Here is a 21830-nt window from a genome sequence, read left to right on the forward strand (position 1 = left end):
TGGCCCCTCTGGGTGCAGAGGTGTGCTAGGGGATGCAAGGAGGTTGTGTCTCCATTGCAAGAGGATGGAAGCTTTGCTCTCTGGCCAGCTCTTCCCAGTCTTCTGTGGTAATGCAGGGGCAAGCTGGGGAGCTGGAGGGGGTTTCTGTTAGCCAGTCGATCAATCATTTCCTGACATTCATTATTTATGCCCCTGGCTGAGCCCTCTCCTCATCCCTTCCACTCTGGGTGATGGGAATTTTTGTGATTTCTGAGCAGCAGAGGCTGGCCTGATCAATGCTAGCAGCTCATTCTCAGCCACATGAGAGGAGAAACATCAACAAGGAGAGTTGGATTTAGAACTTTATTAGGAGAAACCAAGGCATGATTAACTAAATTCTTAAGGAGAGCACATAGGTCTTTTCAGGATTAAAAAATACATGTATATAAAACACCTTACAAACAAAAAAAATGGTTTCCCCCACTCTGTGTGTATGTGTATGTACAGGAAACTGTACCAAGCTAGCTATGTATTGGGAACAAGGATTCACAGTCCCTTTCAGCGGCCCCTAAGAGAGGGAATGGCTCAGGCCCCTCATGTGCTGGTCCCAAGCCATTCACTCACGCAGTCCAACATTCGGAAGCTGTGGCGCATGTCTGAAGGGGGCAGCGCAGGGTAAACGACGGGGAGCAGCTTAGTTCTGTTTAGCAATTCTCTTTAAAAGAAGGATGTCAGCTCCGCAATGAGAAGATGTATCTGGAGTTGGGAGCTGCCTATGGGCCTCATCCACCTGGCTCACTGTGGGGTGCTGAGCCCCAATGGCTGCTCTGAGAGGCTACAGTGGTGGAAAGCGCTGGTCCATCGGTGGTTCTTATGCCATATGTGCTAGGGATGGAGTGGAGATGAAGATGACCTGATGGCAGAACAGGGACTTGCTGTGAAGACAAATATCTTGGCTTGCACTGTCTGGCAGGCTTGAGAGCAGCCAGGAGCTGGATAGTGTGCAAGACCTGGAGAGGACTCTTGCTCCTTGCAAAATACGCCGAAGTGTTTTGGTAGATTAGTGAGAGAAGACACAGGCCGTACCTCTTCAGCAGATAAACAGAGAATGCTTTTTCTCTCAAGTTGGCAGCTGGCAGCACCCTTTCAGCAGCGTTCATGTTACTTGAAAGACAAGTTTAAAAAGGGAAAAAATCAGTTTGATTCCATGTGGTAATTCCTTCTTTTTTACTAGTAGGATATTTGTTCTCACAAGAGAGTCTCTGTTTCTGTTAATGGATGTCTTGCTTAGAACTGATGACATAAGTATGTTGGGAAAATTCCCTAGTCTTCATCAACTGGTCATCTAAGTGATATCCCCAGACCCCAGGGCCAGTCTGCTGCCCTGACTTAGGAATGAGGAAGGAATTTCAATGTTAGATATGAGGCAGCTGTGTGTGGAGGACCACAGATGTCTTTATCTATGGGGAAGAGTTATATACATAGTGTCAAAAAATTCAAGTAGGATTTATTGTATAAGTAAACTGATATAAAGTATCTGGGCTCAAGTAGAGAAAGGGAAGGTTAGAAAGAGCTAGAACAAAGCAGATAAAGTCTTTCTTTCAGAAAGTCTTTCTTTCAGACTTTCTGCTGCCTGCAGGTGTAAGAAGCTTCAGCTCAGTATAAGTGCCAAGCTGTAGTGAATGTTGAACAGACACCAAAGAAGGTGCAAGGGGGTTGAGGTCTGGTCAGTCTGTTGAATGCAGTGTCACATTGGATACCTGCTGGGCAGCCTCAGAAGTTTGCTGGCCTGTGCTCTACCAGGCTAAGGATGGTTAGTCTACAATCCCTATGGGTCCCATGATGAAAATATGGTCAAGAGCTTCATATCTTGAGACTGGTGCCTCTCTTCAGTACTTGTCTCCCAGTGGCTGCCCCTGCCTTAAGCTGCGAGAGGTGCTATCTGAAATATAACAATGATGTTGACTGAAAAGGAGCAAGAGGGTATTAAAACAGAGAGCGAGGTTAGTGGCAAGAGTCTGGAGTCCACCTTGTAGAAGTTTTACTAAGCACTGAGACTGTTTCTTCTCTTCATCTCTCCTGGAGACAGGTCACACAGACAAATCGTCCGACCTTGCCTTGCTGCTGGCACGGCTGGCCTTGCTGAACCGGCGTTTCTCATTGAAGTAGTTCTCAGGGAAGGCAGGTGCTGCACATTGGTTGGCCACCTCTGGACTTTCTGCATAGCTGGAGTTAATGAAGGTCCCTTCACCAGCAGCATCCTCCTGGCCATGGACCCTCTCGGCGGCAAAGTTGGCAGTGTTCTGCTGGGAGGCCATCTTGTTGCTGAAGGGGCTGATGAACTTCCCATTGGGACTTGACAAGCACTGGTTAAAATCTGGTGGAGGAGTGTACATCTGGGCCCTTTCTGCTTGTGGGGCGGACTCTAGTCTGCCGGGGGCTGTGCTGGGGCTGGGTTTGTAGGACCGGGAGCACCTCTCCTTGGCTTTCTTCCAGCCCAAGTGGTAGAGTTCGGCTAGACTGAGAAATAGGGACAGCACTGCCACAGCCAGCATGAAAACAATGAACACGTTCTTCTCTGTGGGACGGGAAACATAGCAGTTGACAGGGTGGGGGCAAGGGGCCCGCTGGCAGATATACAAAGTCTCCAGGAAGATCCCGTACAAGAGATACTGTCCCACAATGAAGGCCACTTCCATGGCAGTGCGAATCAAAATGCTGTAGACATAGGTGTTTAGCAGACTGCCCCTTAGGATGATTTTGCCTCCTGATTCATCCCAGCAAGATAGCTCGGACTTCTCTGCCGCTGAGCACTTTTGCTGGTAGTACGTGTCACCGTTGTTTTTCATCTCCTGGGCCTCCATTTCTGCCTCCTTCATCTTCCTCTTCTCCTCCATGCGCACTGTGTGCATTGCGTGGCCCATATACACCAGAGATGGGGTGGAGACAAAGATGATTTGGAGGACCCAAAACCGGACATGGGAGATAGGGAAAGCCTTGTCATAGCAGACATTCTCACAGCCAGGCTGCTGGGTGTCGCACATGAAGTCAGACTGCTCGTCCCCCCAGGAGGACTCGGCTGCTGTACCCAGCACCAGCATCCGGAAGATGAAGAGCACAGTCAACCAGACCTTGCCCACCACTGTGGAGTGTTTGTGGACCTCCTCGAGGAATTCTCCCAGGAAACTCCAGTCTCCCATTTCTGGTCACCAGGAGTCTTGAGGGGATAACTGAATGCAGCTTCTGTGGGAGAAAATAGAAGAGAGTGATTCTAAGGAGGGTTAGGAAACGCCCAACTGGGAATGCATGGAGTGGAATGATTTGGTTTGTGTCAAAGGAAATGTTATAATTTGACCTGAAATGAATGAGGTCTGGTTTGCTGAAAACTTTGTTTCATATCCACTGAAAACAGTGTGGTGTGTTTTTTTATTTTTTTTAATTCAGCTACCAACACAAAAAGTGTTGTGTTTTTGTTTTGTTTTATTTTCATAATCCAACTCCAACCTCTTAAATGGGCCATGAAAACTTTGAGGATGAGCCAGACTTTTTTCTCAGTCCAGAAAGTCCTTTCACTGAGGTCTGCATATTCCTTCCTCTGTGGACTGTGTAGTTAAAGCAGTATTCATCTGTCTGCAAACTGTGCTCTGGGGAATCCTCAATGTGTTGATCCCCTGGGAGATAAGACTGGAGTCTACAGCTTGGCCTGAGCAGTGCCTTGGCACTTTCATATGTTGCCTTTGTGTAATACATGCACTGGCACCTGGAATGTAAAGCGCTCACAGCTCTGGGCTTAATTTCTGAGCTCAGTGCTAGCACTGAAAGAAATGCAGAGAAAACCTTCTTGTTGCCCACCTGCCCCTTGTCCATAGGTTTTGCTTTGTTTTTGCAGTGTTGCTAGTTCCAAGAGTTTCATTTACAAGTTGCAAATGTTTTGAGTAGTGTAAAGACTTCAGTGGGCTGTGCCACCCTGTCACTCCTCTCTGACAGAGAACTGCTGCAGAATCTAAGTGGCCAATCTTACTCCCTCCTCTTTTCTTAAGCTCTAAGACAAAATTCATGGTTCAAATGACACAGACAGTGGAAAAAAGCCTCCTCTGAAATGCCTCTCAAGGACCAGCAGCTCCTGGGAAGTGCTGTTGGGTAGCTGGTTTGATAAGAGGAAAGGTTTGGTAGGCTGGTAGTAGGATTGCAAGGTGGGGATGTAGGAGAGCCTGCTTCAGTTTCCCTTCTGACTTTGACAGACCGTTTCTGGCCCAGCCACTTAACCTTCTGGATAAAAAGAGAACGATGGGTTTAATCCATCTTTTGTGGGAGTACTTGAGAGATCATTTGATCCATTTGTACTCATCGTGCTTACCTTCCCAGGGCACTGCAAAGCTCTCCCTTGCACATGAGTTACAGGCTAGGTGCTCTAAAGTGTGCAGTATTACTTTGGAGGGACTATACTCCCACAGTCACTCATTTTGAAAATATCCTTTTAATAAATAAATGAAAAGCTTAATAATCACCCTAATGAAATATTAAAAGCACTGGTCAAGGTAAATCCCAAAGCTGTAGGGACAAAATTATTAACTCTCCTTCTTTATTGTCCCTTGTCTTGTCTTTAAGAGTCAATTATTTTTACTGTGCAGAGAATGTCTGTGGAGAGTAGACACTGTTAAATGCTGGAAATTTACTGCAGCAATATTGTGTAGATTTCCTGTGAGCAAAAGCTGGAGAACAGAGAGATATGCTTGTTGAGGGAACAACATCCCCTTCTCTGGTTACGTACGTGACATAATTTAATGTAGCAGCATGCACTATGATTTATGCCATTGCTTGTTTAGTGTGGTGTCTATCTGCAAGGATGGATGGGGATGAAGATCAGAAGTTGAACCCTTAAACTCCTGGCGCTGCTGAGGGCTGCCCTGCAGCAGGGTGAGGGGATGGGGATGTGACCACTTGCTGCCCCACCACCTGTTGGAAGCCGTGTGAGGAGGCAGAAGGGGCACCAGGAAGCAGAGGATGGGCTTTGGCTCCTTCCTGCTCTGGCAGGCATGCTGCCATCCTCCTGGCATAGGTTCTGGTGGCTGCTTGGCCTATTGCAGAAGCTTTCATCTGCTGGCAGCCCCGAACTGGAGAAGCAGTAATGCAGAAAAATTAGCTAGTCTTTCTGACTCCTCTTGTTTGCACTGGTAAAAACTGGGAAATCTGCAGGTCTGTCTTATCTTCTGAAGTGGCTTTGGTGCAGTTACTGCATTCTGGAGAAATTAGTGTATGATTTCGCTCTGTGGATACCAGGGGATTAAATACAGTCAGATACATCAGTGATGGGAAATATTTACAGACAGTTGCACTTAAATCAGGCATTTTAAGTACTCTTTTTTTTTTCTTTCCCAGAGTGCAGACAAGGCAGCCAGCTACCTACAGTTCAACATACAGGTGCATCCAAGGTCAATATGTTGTAGCACAACTGTACGCATGGAATGTTCTTTCCAAGACAGCATGAACAATGGTGGATATTCTTATTTTTCCAGGTTAGTTGGTGGTGTTTGCAGGTACCACTCTTCCTCCTGCTGTTGTTAGCTGACAGCTGCCTTTTCTTGATTTTCCTTGCTTGTTAGGATAAAAATGAACACAGTTCTCCTTGGCAGTGCTAAGGCTGAGTTTTCCTTCCTGCTGTGAGCATGTGCAACCAAAAACTGAGTACCTCTTCCCATCAGTTCTACCATGTGCAGGTAATTTGGAGTTTTACTGTCATTTGTTTTTCCTAAGGAAAGCTACTAAATCTGGGCACTAACAAATTATAAAAATCAAAGTCTACAGAACACAAAGTAAAGCAAACGTAAGTGCAAGAGGAGTCCAGAAACAAAAAAATGGTAATAGATGTGAGAATAGCATTAATTTACCTGCCTCACACAGGCACAAAATATTCCAAGAGGAAGTCAATCAGAATGATCCAAGGCTGGCAGCCATGAAGTTTAGGCTAAATAATATGGCCATTTCTCCTGCTCTTTGCTGCTGGCTGCTCTCCTGCACAGGCTATTTAAAGGAGGGGCTGCCCAAAGAGCCAAATACCTCCTCGTTGTCCTGCTACAGCCACACAGAGAGCTGAGGTGGCTTCTACAAGGGGGTAAGTGGCCACAGGAGAAAGGGTTTTGGAACCCAAGATAAGGGGTTTACCTCCTAGTGCAGTGGTTTTGGCTTAGCTGTTTTTTAGTTATTAGCAAGCTATTCTTGCAATGCCAGTCCATGGGCTTGCTAAAACAGAAAAGAGCATCTAGGTCTGTGCTGCCAGCAAGCAAAGAAGGATTGTTGTCACCTCCTGACAGCTTTTCCTGGCTAGGCAGGACTGCCTCTGACCCAGCCTTTCTCCTCAGGGCTTTACTATTCTTGGGAATTTTCCATGTAGTTCCCTTTCCTCATTCCCAGACTGCTGTTCTCACATGCTCTGACCTCTCAGCATGTGAGCATCTGCGGCCTTTTTTATTCCTAGTTTGGACTCAATTGGACAAATCTCATCTCGCTTTGGCGTGAGTCAGCGAAAAGCACCTCTGGGTATCTTTGAGAGGTCTGGGCACCTGATAGCAGACTGTCTTGACAGCAGAGTTGTGCATATTCATGCAGAGTGGTGGGCTGTACCACTGCCCGGCTGTGCTTTTGGCTGACAGCTTCCTGCTGGACCAGCAGAGGAGCTGAGCGCAGTCATGGGACCTTGGCACTGGCAAATGCGTATGTGACAAAAACCAGCGCAGCCTGGCACAAACCCAGCGGTGTGGCCGCCCCGGCTTAATCATCACCTGGAATGCTATTAAAGCTGGGGAAAAATTAATATCACACTGCAGGCCAGGCGTGGAGTCCACCCAGCTCCAGGCTGCCTGTGATTGCCAAATTCCATGATAAAAATACCCCAGCAGAGGTGGCACCTGCCAGTATGCTGGGCTGGCTCGCTGGCCATGGGTTGCTCTCCACCATCTCCACCATTTTTGTGCTGCCTTTTTCTGTGGGAGGGGAAGCGCTCATTGCTCTTGGAGCAGTTTTGCCCATCCCCTTGGTGATGCTGCATGCTCTGAAGGACAGGTGAGCATTTTGCGTTGTTGCCACTTGCTATGACTAGTGTGCTCACTTTGGTCAGACTAGCCAGGCCTTTGAGGAACAGCTAGAACATTCACACCAGAGAGCCAGGAGGGCTGTTTCTGCACTATCATCTTTATATGAGTTTATTTCCCCAGGGATTGTTAGGAAGAAACTTTTCCCCTCTTTAGAAGACAGACAAGGCTATCAGCAGTGATATAAATAGCTGAGCTTGACACTTCATACTAACTTTTCCCACAAGGAAGGTGACAGGAGGTCGGCATCTCTGCAGGATGTTTCTAAAATGAAGTGGAGAGCCTGATTATGACACTGTTTCTGCTCTCCCTCGCTGGGCTCACCTCTTCCCCTTAGCAGGTCCCAGGGGCACAGAGAGGCTCTCCGAGGAAGGCTTCATTGTGTGGCAGGAGGAAGAGCAGTTCCCAGGGAGGGAGAGAGTAACAAAGTCAAAGCCATTGTGGTTTTGCCCAGTCTGCGTGTGTGATTTGCTCCACTGGGTACGAATGTGTGTACCTGATAGTTAATCAGATGCCCCATGGAACTAGAAGGCTGTGGCCCAAGATGATGTGAAGAGGCTCACACACCTGCATGTGGAGGCCGTGTGGCAAGGCCTTCATCCCCTCTGAGCTCCCAGATGGGGAGGCAGCCATCTCCTTTAGGTACTGGGCACAGGGGAAGTGACAGACCTGTGCAGTGGGGCATCAAGGCCAGCTGTGGCATGGTCTGTGCCTGGGAATTGCTTGTGGCCTGCCTTCTTCCAGCTGCCTCACCTCATAGCAGGTCCAGGCAAGCGTGTGGCACAAGAGATAGCTTTCAGTACAGGAGAGACATGGACCTGTTGGAGAGGGTCCAGAGGAGGTCACAAAAATGATCAGAGGGCTGGAAGACATCTGCTATTAGGACAGGCTGAGAGAGTTGGGGTTGTTCAGCCTGGAGAAGAGAAGGCTCCAGGGAGACCGTATTGCAGCTTTCAGTGCTTAAAAGGGGCCTATAAGAAAGAGGGGATAGACCTTTATAGAAGGGTGTGTTATGGCAGGACAAGAGGTAATGGTTTTAAACTAAAAGAGGGGAGAATCAGACTAGGCATGAGGAAGAAATTTTTTACAATGAGGGAGGTGAAACACTGGCCCAGGTTGCCCAGAGAGGTGATAGATGCCCCATCCCTGGAGACACTGAAGGCCAGGCTGGACGGGGCTCTGAGCAACCTGATCTAGTTGAAGATGTCCCTGCTCATGGCAAGGGGTTGGACTAGATGAGCTTTGAAAGTCCCTTCCAACCCAAACTCTTCTATGATTCTACTGTGGGGGTATGCGGGCAGAGATGTTTTCCCCTGCGTTGACAGCTGTCAGGCTGCAGCCAGACCCGAGTGGTCTCTGCTCTGCAAAACTGGCCGCTCACACCTGTAGACACATGGGAAAGACACTTTCAGCTCTGCACTGGAGTTTAGTTAATGCTGCTTTACTATACAGCTGTATGTTTTACTTAAGGATTTCCAGCCTTCTGTTAGCAGTAGTCCAGGCTCACAGCATCCCATGCGGTGCAGGTGCTGTCATCTTTATCTTGCAGATGGTGATCCCTAGGGTATAGAAAGGGCAAACTGCTTGTTCAAGGTCACTGTGTCAGTGGCAGTCTGGGGACAGAGCTCAGGGGTTGTGACTTGTAAACTCGTGTCCTTTTTTCTGTCCTCTTACACTTGGTGATAGTGACACAATGTTACTACAGCATGAGAACATCTTCTTCTACAGACCACAGCCCTTCTCTCCTGTCTCCTGTGCCCCAGGACAATACTGTCTTGGTCACCTGGAAGAAACCCCTCTCGTGCTACCCTTCTACAGCAGGTGCAACTGGCAGAACCAGAGGTTCTTTTTTTATTTTATTATTTTTTTTTTTTTTAATTTTTTGTCTGCCTTTTTAAGAGGTGAACATCTTATTGCTGGCAGCACCCACAGCCATGGTCAGTGTCCAAAGGAAAGAAGGAGCCTTTTCAGTATACATGTACAGTGCTCCTTCGTTGCCAGGACACATGGTTTACAATATTAAAAGATTAATAAAATTAGAAATGTACTGTCCAATGGGTGTGATTATTTGAATTCCAGAGGCTTTTCAGATCTTTGTGACATAGATCAATCCTAAAGCCCACCTCAACTGGTATCTTTTTGTTCACGGTTTACTGACATTGGCCTCTTCTTACGTGTGTACAATGGACAAGCAATGACCTGTTAGACATTGTTGTCCAAGCACCATCCTTCTGACTTCATATATAGCTGCATGTGTTTATAAGTTTCTGTCGGAAATAGGCCAATTGTTTAGCTAAACTTGTAACTCTGATCTGTGCAGTGGTGTGGACTTAAATAAATTTGTACTTCTTCATGCTTTATTGAAAAAAAGACTACATGTTTCCCTAGGTTCCTTTCTAGTTCCTTGCGTTCAAAGTCCTGTGCTGAATCAGCAGAAGGGAGAATGACTTTGACTCAAGTGCTTAAATCTCGTGGGTGAGGCAGAGCTCCATGTTAACAGCTCCTGTCGTAGAAGACAGACATCCAACATTTCCCATCTTTCTGCTCCTTCTGAGTTCACTGCAATTTCTGGAAGGGTCATGCTGGTATCCAGACCATGGGCCCTGCTTACAGTTGCAGACAGCTTGTTATTCCTTCATTGAGGTCTGCTTTCCCCCTCCTCTCCAAATGTGGAGAATCTCAAAGCTCACAAAAAAGAGAGTGGGTGAGAAGATAAGGGAGCTGAATGACCTGTCACCTCCTAAACACACACCCACCCTGACGCACACAGACACAGAGAGGGAGGGAAATCACTCAACACCTTCAAGTGTGTACATCAGGAATGTGTTACACACACAGATGACAGTATTATGTAGAATATTTTCATCTGAAGTGATGGTAGAAGCTCCCAGTAAGCTGAATTTTTATTACTTGTCTATCCAGGCCACCTCATGCTATTTTTTTCTCTTCCTTGGCCGTGGTTGAATTATGCTTTCATATATGCAGATATTAAGACCAAGCTCTGCCTGATGTAGATGCAGGAGACCAAGACCAGAAAAGACCTTGAACTCAAATGAGTCAAGCTGAGCAATGAATTTCTCCCATTGTATTTGAAAAGCCTGAGTCAAATAGTTATGTGATAGTGGTATCCAGGCTTACATTTTGCATGCAGGGAGCACCCTCTAATTCTCTTGGGATTATCTCTGTGCCTCAGAGAAATGTGGGCTCTTAGAGAGTCCAACAAAACTAGACTTGGGATAAGCTAAATGAAGGTTGACATGTGCTTTTTGCTAGAAAAAAACCCAGCAATTCTCTCACTGATGTAAATGCTGCAAAAAGGCTAATCGATATTATTCAGTTTACCCCTTAACTAACAGGATGAAAAGCATCCAGTTCAGGATTACAGGGTTTAGTGGTCTTTACAATTTCTTTATCTTTCCAGGAAGAAGCTAACCTATATGAATTTTCAGCTGATGCTGAATTGGGCAGTGCTGTTTACAGGAGAGACGACAGCCAAACAGGGCAGACGGAGCTCCGGAAAACAGAAAAACGTGGAAAATTTGGGGACTGCTGTAGTAAAGCAGTTCCCGAGCTCTGCTGAGAGAAAATGATCTTAAGCACTGCTTAGCCAAGTGAAGGAGGTTGTTATAAGGAGATGCGGAGGTGATGGCAGGCATCACATTGGGCCAAATATAGCAGCAAAAGACCCGTCCATGTGATTTTAGGCTTGTTCATAGACTGTACGAGATACAACTTGTTATAGTGTTGAAATAAAACAGACTGGAGAGGTAGTGGGAGAAGAAGAGGGCTCTTGGTCTTTTCCCATCCTTTCTTCCCTGCTCTTTCCCCCAGCGTCTCCCTGCCTATCACTTCCCTGTTGCTCTCCTACCGTCAAACCACCCCCCACCAACCTCAGCTTTTTGGCAGTTTTGACCACTTAACTTTCTACAGCACACAGATTGCCAATGCTTTCAGCTTCAGAAAGGGACATTTTTCAGTAACTATCTGCTTCCCACTTACTACTACCTTGTCAAATCTCATTTCTTCTTTCTTTCAAAAATCTCTTCACGCTCCAGCCTTATTGCTGTATCCTTGCCTGAAGTATTTTATTTCTCATTGAGGGCAAAGTTTGGCTATAACTTGTGAGTGGATTATTTTATATACTCAGTGTATGTTCACATATATACACGTTCCCCCCTCCCCCTTAAGAACAACTAATATTAAATTTGCAAAACCCAGCAGTAGGGAGTTAGGAAATGCTAGAGTTACTGTTCTCAGTAATCTTAATTCAATCTCTTTGTGCCTGTGCCGCATAGCTATGAGTCTTTAACCACATCCTTACATTGTCACCTAATTCTGTGCACAGGATGCCTGCATTATTCTGTGCCAGCTTGGCTGGGGCTTTCTTGAACAGCAGCTATTCAATGTTTTGTTTTCTTCTCATTGTTCAGTGGGTGGCCTGTGCCTCATTTACTGTACATTATTCAAGTCCAGTTCTAAAGACAGAATTATTAGTTTCCTCATGGATTTTCCTATGGCTTTCATCACAACATTATCTGATTGCTTCAAAATTATTAATTTACTTATTTTCATTACCACCTGGAGGTGATGAGATGGTATTAGATCAGTTTTACAGTTGAGGAACTAAGGCAGTGAGAGATTAAGATAAAAAATGCTCATTAATTTTGGCAGCTGTTTGGTGATGTTGCTAATCTGTTTTTTTTCTTTCAGTGTACTTAGCACTACATAACATATATACAAAGCAGAGCTTTGTCTGGTTAACACTGGAGTGAGAGAGTTTATCACTTCCACTTGTTGGACCACATCTGGAAGTCAGACATCCAGAGAGACACTACTGAGGGGGGAATTTGTGAAGAAAAGTGACTTAAATGATTTTGCCCCACCATGACAGGAAATGGGCGTAAAAAGCCAGAATTAACCCCAGTCCTCTTGGGTAGCTTTATCTGATTTTAAACTGAAGACAGTTTTTCTCCTGTCCTGCTATTCCCTCCCTTCTTCTCCAGACACCCAAGTGCATCTGAAGACCCTGGAGCTCTGCAGCAGCCACCCTGGCTGGACTGCTTCCCTTCCCAAGCGACTTTCTGCCCTGACCAAGGCATCTGTCAGCTTTTCTGCTTCAAAGGGAGAGGAGTTTCTTATTGAAATTCTCAACCATTCCCAAGGCAGGTCCATAATGACAAGGATAATGAAGAAAGATGGAAATGTAAGTGTAAATGCCTTAGTTCTTACATTAAAAACCACTGACCCCTCTTTAAAGATACACTAGAGAGACTTAAAAGCAGGCATCTCTATGCTCATTTCTTACTGTGTGGCACGAATGTTTCTTTGTTTCAGGAAAGAGCCGGTGTGCTACAGTATTGTTCATAGAGCTCTCTGTGTTGCTTATCAATAGCCATAAAATTGACCTTCCCCCTCCTCTTTATGAATTCTTAGCCCAAACATTGAAGTTTCTCTGGTGTCTCCTGGGAACTATTCATAATTTTAAGCCTCTGTTCTCGTGCCTCATACACCAGCACCTGAGGTGTGGAGCAGCCTCTGAGATGTGCTCCCTAATGACATGGTATAGTGGTGAATTACTTATTCCTTCTAGTCTACTTTCAATGCTGCGAGATAAGTCAGAAAACAAGGGCAAACATGCAGAATGTGTGAAATCTGTTTGAAGGTCAAAAAGAGAGGCTAGGGTATGAAGTTCTGTATTTTCTGGCAAGGTTTAAATTTTTCATGTGAAAGCCCGTAATACTAAAATATTGTGATAATATATACTGTTGAGTGGAAAAAAAACAACAACCCCAAATAGTTATAGTAGCAGGAATACTTAACATAGTTCCCAAGTGACCAGAGCCTGACGAGTATTTTAAATGCTGAAGCCCCAGGAATTCTCCTAAACTACTGTTCTGCTCCCAAGGAAAGGGGCAAGAAAATTAGAAAGTTAGAAATCTTTTCAGAGTGGATTTTGAAAAGAGCAGCAAATGCAGAGTTTTTCAGCTTCTGGTGAAAATACTGAATATTGTGGGGCTTCAGAATAACAGCTTAACCCGCTCCTAGCTGCACACATATATGCATACATATGTTACATACATTAAGTTCTTTAGCCTTAAAGAGAGGATCACATAGGCAGCACTAGGGAAAAACTCTCACACATACTGCTTCACTAAGAAATTTTGACAGGGTTTTGGCATGGAGAAACAGTTTGATAATTAAGGCTCATGCAGCCCATGATTTTTTTAGCTGAGATTTGTCCAGAAATGCTACCTACATGAAGCTCTGATATTTTTTACTGTATTTCAGGGACAGAGGTACTGCCTCAGTTTACCTGAGCTGTTAAAGAGTGCCACAAAGCTTGTTAGAAATGACAAATGGCCAGTAAAATGGCCCTTTAGGAAATCAAAGGATTCACCACAGATCAGAGGTGGCAATTAGCAGGCAGCCTTTACACTGATTGCCGATGCTTCTTTCCAGGTGGAGGTATAGGGGTACTGTGCTCTCAAGCTGGGCTATTCTTTGAAACATGCAGTTTCAGTACTAGAAGTATTAAATTATGGAAATGCAATTAAATAATTATTCCAATTACAGAAAGGGGAAAAAATTTAGGAAGGGAAATAAAAAGAAGCGGCAGCTGCTAGTGGGAGAGGGCGTTTGTCCCTCGGTCTGCGTGCCTCTTTGCTGAGGCTGCCCTGGGCAGTGTCGGGATGGAGAAGAAAGGCATTCTCCCCACGGCGCACACGGTACGGGCGACTGGGAGATACGAGCAAGGCACTTCTCTACATTTGAGTTACTGTTAGAGAATAGACTGACATTATGTTCTCAGGCTCCATGTCACAGGCCAGCCAGGATGCAATACTCTCAAGGAAAAGAAAATGCAGTATTTTGAAAACCATCCTGCGTACTTTGGAATACAGGCGGTTCATGGAAACACTTTATCGAGTGTTTATACCCTGAAAGCCTCTCACAGGTAAGAGTTCCCTTCACCACCCTACCCTGAGCAGCCCGACAGCATGCTGAAATGAGACCTGACAGAAACCGCAGTTTGTACTTTATACTGTCTGAGGATACTTGGGACTCTTATCCTGCTTTCTGATGCATTGGAATCTATCGGTATCTGTGTTCACTACAATGAGACTTCCTCATCGTTTCTGTAGCTGCCCGTGGCAAAAAGAGTTTAATTTTTAGAATGTTTCAAGCCCGTCTTGTTACTAGTGAGAATGTTTTGGAACGACATTAAAAGAAAAAGTAAATTTCTTAAGTAATTTTTGACCATCTTTCTTTTCCTGTCTCACCAAATCCTTCTCTCCCCTCATGCTGTTTTCCCCTTGAGTGTAACAGCTCGATCTCCTATCGATGCTCCTGCGGTTCTGGTATTTCCCCCTCGTGGTTACTCACCTGATTTCCAGTATCTTGTCTTCTGTCCCCTTTCCTTGCTTTAACGCTTTGCCTTTCTGTAGTTGAGTTGGACTCCTTGTTCTTTTCAGTTGCTTGGTTTTATTCCTTTAATATGGTTCTCTCTCTCTTCCTCTCTTTTTCTCCACCCCCTTTCTGTGTCACTTTCTGTCTTCTCCTCTGCCTCTCTGCCTTTCTCCCTCTTCTTTCTTCACCTACTTTTCTTGTCTTTCCCACCCCCTCCAGCTTAATCTTTCTATTTTCAAACCTACTTTCCTGTCATTTTTCCTTTAAAGACCATGGATCTCATTCCTCCTTCTCCATTCCCAGACTTTCCCCGCGCCACTCTCCCCATGCCGACAGGATGCACTCACTGCTGGCTTCACGCTGTCCCTTCCAGTTGCCGCTACTGCTGTTCCTTGCGCCTCCTCCCCCAGATAACATGCCATGGTCTAAGCCTTCTTTAAGTGAAAAGAGTCAGTGTTGCCCACAGTTACCCCAGCCAGACCCTGGGAAGCTTCTTCCACACAGAACATCAAAGAAGGATATTTTTCCGACTCGCTCAAGCTTAATCAGGCAAAGCAGAGTTCATGTGGAGCAGGGTCCTCCACTTCCCCAAATAACATAGGATTCACTCTGCTCGCTTGGACCACAGGCCCAGCACAACTTGAGCTTTGCCCCAAAGAGCACCTGCTGCTTCCCAGGAGGGTTTCACAGGCCCTCTTACTGATAAACTGATAAAAATAATGTGCTGGCCAGGCAGAGGTGGTTTTTGACACCCCTCCACCTCTCTGCACACAGTCTGATGCATGAGTGTTTAGCCTTTCTAAAAAATGCTTTTGGCACATCAAGTGTCTGAAGGTCTTGTATTTCATGTATGTGTCAAGTTGAGCCTCTGATTCCTGCACAGCAGGCCCCAGAGATGAGAGTGAATCAGGGATGCCTTCTGGCTTTGATAAAGACTGGTCTCAAAGAACCGGTGTCAGGGGAGTGAGATTTGCACAAAAGACTCTGCTACCCTGAGAACAGGCTTGCTGTGGGACCAGCATTGGCGGGTGTCCCTCCAGCAAGCCTTCCTGGGCTAGGTATCTCCCATCCCAGTGGTCCCTATGCAGCAGCTAGTGCAGGTCACGAAGCAAAAGCAGTCCAGGGACTAAAACACAGACTATTCTAATCTAATCATTGTTCTCCCACTAATTTAGTATCCCTTTTAGTCACAAGACTGAAAGCCAGCCTACTCAGGGAGGGTGCTGTGCAGAGGATGCTGCCTCTGGAGGCACATCCTATGTGAACACTCTTACTCTGAAGTTAAGTGCGCAGCTTCCTTTCAACAGGGTTGTATTGTCACCAATAGTTAGTGCAGGACATACAGCGCACAGTAAATTCCCATAGCAGCCCAGTAAACTCCTCATATGGAAAAACTGAGAGTCATTTGTTGCTTCATTTCTAGCTTTATTGAAAGGCCTTCTGTGACTTCAAAGAAAATGGGAAGGTTTCTGGAGTTATTTTTCATTCTCCTGGCTGGTATTTGTATACCTGTGATGAAATTCCACAGGAAGGAGAATATCACTGTGTTCTTTTGTCTTTCTGGAGTAATTTCCATAAAGCATGATTGTGTAAAGTCCTGTTGATTTTATGCCAGTGAAATTGTCAAGGACTTCATAACAAAAATGTCCAGAAAAAGGTGTTAATAATACAGATCTAGCTCACAGGTGGCTTTGGGATAAGGTAGCTAAGGCCTGTCAAGTGTTTCTCACATGCTATAGAGAGGCAGTTCCCATGAGCGAGCTGTCTGAAATGTGATCCCCACCCTGCTTGGCTGACACTTCACTGTAGGATCAGGGTGACCAGGTCTGACTCTACTTGCTCATTCCTTTGTGTTTCCTGTCCCTGTGTTGTTCCTGAGTGGCACACCCATTCTCCTACAGAGTTAATCTCTGAATCCAACAGATACAGTCTAGTTGGATGAATGAGTGTCCAGCATGATGCTGATGCATCATGCACTTGAGGTAACTGTTACAAGCTCTTTTTTTTTGGTGCTGATGGTAACTATTTGAATTTTGATGCACAAAAGGCAAATGGTGGAGGCAGACCAGGAGGCAAAGACAGAAATGCGAGTAGGGATATTGTATGGATGACTCAGCCAATGTGTTGTCCTTTCCTTCCCCTACTGCACCCTGTTCAAGTGAAAACAGAGGTGTCATGGCAGCTTCTCCTGCTCCGCAGCTAGAGAAATAGCTGTTTTGCCCACTGCTAAGATGGGAAGAAGGATTTTTCCTCCCCTCCCCAAGACACTGCTATGCAAAACTTGTATGACTTGAGTGAGGAGAGCAAGTGGAAGAGAATGCTCCCCCAGACAGTGGGAATGAGGAGAACAGCTGATAGCTTGCCATGTGCAGCTTGCACATCTCAGCAGTTTATGATGCTGTGGAACAGATTTTGAAGGAAAGGAGAAAAAAAGAGAGAAGATAAGGGGAAAAAAGGACAACATGTACCATCTTTTGATCAAAGGTAAATGGCTTTATTGGGGTAAGATTCCTTGCCCTCTAGGTGAAAGAAACAGCAGACCGTATCTACCTGGACTTCAGTCAGTCATATGATGTGCTGTCCCAAAAGAAGCAAATTAGTGGAGAAGATTCAGCTGAAGACAACAGCAATTATTAGAGAAATCCTCAAGTGAGTCAGAGGCTGACAGAACTGAGACAGCAGTTAAAAGGAAGTTATCTGTGAGGCTGCTCAAATATTGCTTTTAGGACTGATCTTTTTTTAAGTATTTGTGTTAATTACATTGGCACTGAAAGTAGAAAAGCTAATGAAATGTACTGATGGAACCAAGCTGGGAGATATTATCAGGGCAGAGGTGGATTCCAGCACTAGGAGGGCTTGAAGACTCTGTGAGTGGAGTGATCCAGGTGAGGTTACATGGGAGAGTACAAAGTCACACAGTAGGAACTTGTTGCTCAGAGTTCCTGGTTGGCATGATTGAGAAGGGGAAAGTCCTGGGTGAAGGTCACCAAAGGAGGAGGAACCAGTGATGTGACGTAGGGGTGAAAAAGGCAAGTGAGCTTTCAGGATGTAGCAGTATTTCCAGTTGCAGCAAGTGAGATTAATGTCATCCAAGAAGATGTGAGATGCCACCAAACTAGTGTGTGCAGTGCTGCTCACCCACATTCAAGAAAGATATTCAGCCTGGAACAGGTGCAAAGAAAGGCAACGGGGTGTCTCTTGGCCAAGAGTACGTTTACTTATCACTCACTGAAGTGACTGCAGAGAGATATTTGAGCTGATTTGAAAATAGATGAGGTACCATATTCTACCTTAATTATTTTGCATTGAATTTCATGCTAGTGCAGCTACCCAAAGTAATTAAAACACGGTGTGATGTGCCTGCAGGGTGAATACTATAAGGGAGCTTAGTTACTTAGTCTGGCAGAACAAAGGTTAAGAGAGGAGAGATTTGCTGCCTATAAATACTTTTAGGAATTGGGGGTTAGGAAAGTAAGTGCTAGTGAGAGAGGAGTGCTACGTAAGCTAAAGGACAGTGTGGCACAAGAATAAATAGATATAAATTGGCCATGAATGAATTTAGGTTGGAAATCTGAAGGTTTCTAAGCAACAGAGCAGGGAAGGAGGTGCTGGAATAGCATTCTAGTAGCACAAGTGAGGGTGGAAACCTAATGAGATTTAGGACAGAGCTTAGTAAGTTTAGAAAAGGCCATTTGTTTTGTACTTGCCTGTTATTCAAAGGGATTGAACCTGATAAGCCAAGACATCCCCTTTTCATTCTATTTCCTGTACTTGCTTTATTGCCATATCAGAGCTGCTGCCTTTTACACAGAAGCCAGGTAAATCCTGAACAGGGTTTCAGTGTGATGAGTTTTTCAGCTTTGATCCCATGGATATTTAATGGAGGATTCATTCTGTATCAGGAATTCAAACAAAACAAAAGAGCAAACCAACACAATGCATAGAGAAAGTCTGCAAATATGAAGTAGTACAGATGAGAGCTCACATATGAAAGAGCTTCTTCACATAAAACAGATGTTCTTGGAGCATCTGGCTTTGCTGGAAGGCTGTTTCAAATGTAGGTAAATGCTCTCCTGAGGATTGCGAACTTCAAGAGACTGTCTGAAGGGAAAATGTCTTCTACTTTCCTCACATGGCTGAGTATTTTGTGCTTGGGGAGGATATCAGATTTCACTGCATTGGGAAATTTCAGAAAAAAACACCCCTCAGGAGAGGTTGAGATAGAAACTTCTTGTATATATTCAATCTCTGATGCCTGGCCACAGCATTGCATTTATTCTAATTCTTCATATTGTCCCATGCTGGACAGTCATTTCTAGTACCTTCCCTAAAGCACCAATGGATGCTAACCTTCTGGTGAAATGTTTTTATCCCAAATCCCCATGCATGGATATGATTGAAAGAGAAGGAAGGAGAGGGAGGTTCTCTGTTGTACGTTAGACCTCTGGAGACAGTTTGAAGGCATCCTCCAGCAGGAGGCAAATTCCCAAGGACAGGCTGGGCCCCAGGGAACAGGAGTAGCATGTGATGATGGTGCCCTGAATGAGGGGGAACAGTTTCATGGTCACAGTGTCTTATTTAGTAAAAAAATCTCTAATTATTCTGTTATAGATGTCCATTTTCCCCTTCCCAGCCTACAGTACCAAACCAGCATGAATGAGAAAAGAGGAAATGAGAAACTGCAAGGTGTGAAATGTCACTGTGTGTCAGTCTCTTTTGCCAGTAAACTTTTCAGCAAGAAAACCTGGAAGAGGATTTCATCTCACTGAGGATAAATGACCACCTATCCCAAAGTAAATGCTTATTTGTCAGCTTTATGTTACTGGAGATAAAGCACTGCACTCTCACAGCTACTGCTTCTACCTCTCAACTCTGCAGCATCTCTGAGTAGTTGAGAAGTGCTTTGCAAATGATAATGTAATTACACATTCTATAAACACTCTTCTTGCTTTGCAGGTAGAGGAACCAAACCAAGTGTAAAGGATTTGTCCAAAGGATCATCAAGTCATCTTCAAGCAAGGAGTCCTCATCTACCTGGCCACCAGACATTTATCTTGTCCTGTAAACTTCCAGCTCAATGAATTGCTGCTTTACAAAAACATATGTGTGTATACATAAATACATACATATGTTTCCCAAAATGAGAAGAAAAGAAAGAACAGACCTTTACCTCTTTTTGCTGAGCCTGCACAGGTAGAGGGAGGAGCAGTTGAAGTTGACTGAAGAGTGAGCTTTAGTGCAGCCCCTTGATCTTGCTGGAGCCCAACTCTCTGTCAGCGTTTGGCTTCCAGAAGAGATCCGTGTCGGAGGAAGGACACTCTGGACAGGGTAAGCAAACCCCGGTCAGCTCCCAGGAGCTCAGCCTCCTGCTATGGTCTGACACTGGCTCACTGGCTGGAGGTTCCCTCAAGCCTGGAGGACCAATGCTGGGGGAGGACCAATGCTGGGGGAGACTAGCTCCCGAGCTGTTCCTGACATGCACTGGCAGCTGTCTGCCTGCTATTCTTTTAAAGAGTCTTCATGGATCAGGATAAAAATGTGATCTTACGCAGGCGGCATTGTAAGCACAACTTGGCTCAAGTTCAGCTCTTCCTCTGGCTCCCAGCTACTCTATTTTTATTGAAGGAATTTGAGGCTATCAGAAAGGAAGTCAAATTGTTTTAGGAAAACAATAGAAAAGCAACTTGAAGTTTATTAGCTTCCTGCTCAGGGCCTGGGACCAGCTTGTCAAACTTATTAGAGCGATGGCAGAGCTATTTATTTAAAAGGGCTAGCGACAAGACTCACAATTTCATTCCTGTTTAGGCCTCGGCGAAAACAAAGGAAAGCCATAAAATAATGTCTGAAGGGAGCAGATGGCTAACGTAAATGGTGCAAGTAAGGTTGGTCTGTGAATCACTTGTGGTGTTCACCAGTGCGATGGCTTTCATGGAGTTTTGTTATCAAATGAATGCCTGGGATTGCATTCATAGGCTAGCTCCATCACCCCAAATTCCTTATTATGGCCTAAATCTTCAAAAGGAAGCCTCACACCTCACACCTAAGATTACAAATTTGGCAGGAAAAGATCTTTGTTTAGAGCTACTGAAAGGAGCAAAACAATACAGCACGTCTGCAGAAGAGCCAGGAATAGAGCCCAGGTGTCCCTGATCCTGCTGGATTGCTGGAGCCCCCCGACTATAAAGAATATTTATATCCTTCAAAAACAGCTGCAGTCTGCTTCCCCATTCAGCTACCCCAAAGTAGCAGTGCCATTAAGTCACTGGAAACACGCTGGCATGTGGCTGGGGAGAAGAACAGACAACCAAACTATTAGACTCACAAGCAGAAAGTGTCTATGCTGCCTGAGCCTTTCTACGGAGTTTCGTTTGCAAGGAAACAATAAGAGAATAGAACAAGTAACAGAAGCGTTTACACACTCTGATAATGTGAAGCCGTATCTCTTTTTCATAGGGCTCTCTGCTAACTGAGCATTTAACTTGCTTGCAGGGAGCACATAGAAAGAACTCACCTCTACATTCTACAGTGCAGTAGTAGTCTCTAGAAAGTCGGGTGCTGAGCCGGCAGAGCTGTGTGCACCAGCTTTGAGCAACTCAGTAACCACTTTTCAGATGAAAGGAAGAAGATCCCACCTCAAGAATTCTCTTCCTTCTTCTCCTCGTTGGCTCAACTAAAAGCGAGAATGCAAAGCTACAGTTTTCTCTGGGGCATAGGGCAATAAAGCATCTTCTGTTGGCAAGTTGGCAGAAGATCTCTGTTTATATGTTCCTTTTAATTTTTCTGGGTTAGATGCTTATAAAAGGGGCAAAGTGAGTGCATGATCTCTGGAAGCGCCTAAGGAACTGGGTCTTAAATGTGATAGTTTTAATGTCAAAGCAACAAGCTTGCATTTATTTAAGGTATTTTTATATCTTTTAGAAGGTGTCTCTAATTTCTGTTCCTATGAGATTTTTCCTTGGTAAAAAAAAGAAGCCAGAGAAGCACACAGAGAAATACAGCATGCTAGTTCATTATAGTCCATAGGCATTTACTTAATTTTAAGTACATTCTTGAGTTGCATTGATTCAAATAAAATTTAATAGCCTAGAAGTTAAGCACCCTTCATTGCCAGCCAGGCCAGCTTTGCTGGGGGAATTCCGAGGCAGACAGCAGCTAGTCGATATGCTTCTCCATCACCTCTGCTGTGAGGGATGCCACGGGCAAATCACATGACAGTGTTCTGGCAATGGAAAATATTTTAATTGCACTTATTTGGAATCTGTGACATCTGCATGGACTGGTAATATTTAATTCATGCTTTGTTCTAGTAAGCTGTGTTTCAACCCCAAATGCACGTTGTGAGAGTCTTCTTGTCATTTG

At 45.0% G+C, this 21830-nt stretch overlaps 1 protein-coding gene across 2 annotated transcripts; it reads right to left on the minus strand.

The window, feature by feature from the left end:
* Window positions 1-334: 334 nt before the first annotated feature.
* GJA5 (gap junction protein alpha 5) lies at window positions 335-19931 on the minus strand. Of its 2 annotated transcripts, none has more exons than XM_082062109.1 (2): window positions 19642-19931; window positions 335-3222 (listed from the first exon to the last, which is right to left on the minus strand). In XM_082062109.1, exon 2 carries the CDS (start codon window positions 3177-3179, stop codon window positions 2070-2072), a length of 1110 nt encoding a protein of 369 aa, XP_081918235.1. In that variant the 5' UTR covers window positions 3180-3222; window positions 19642-19931; the 3' UTR covers window positions 335-2069. The 2 variants fall into 2 exon arrangements, with proteins under 2 accessions (XP_081918235.1, XP_081918236.1); XM_082062110.1 differs by lacking the exon at window positions 19642-19931 and adding an exon at window positions 14448-14710.
* Between the last annotated feature and the right edge of the window lie 1899 nt (window positions 19932-21830).

Source organism: Streptopelia decaocto (assembly GCF_964273445.1).
Source record: "Streptopelia decaocto genome assembly, chromosome: 1".
NCBI classification, from domain to species: domain Eukaryota; kingdom Metazoa; phylum Chordata; class Aves; order Columbiformes; family Columbidae; genus Streptopelia; species Streptopelia decaocto.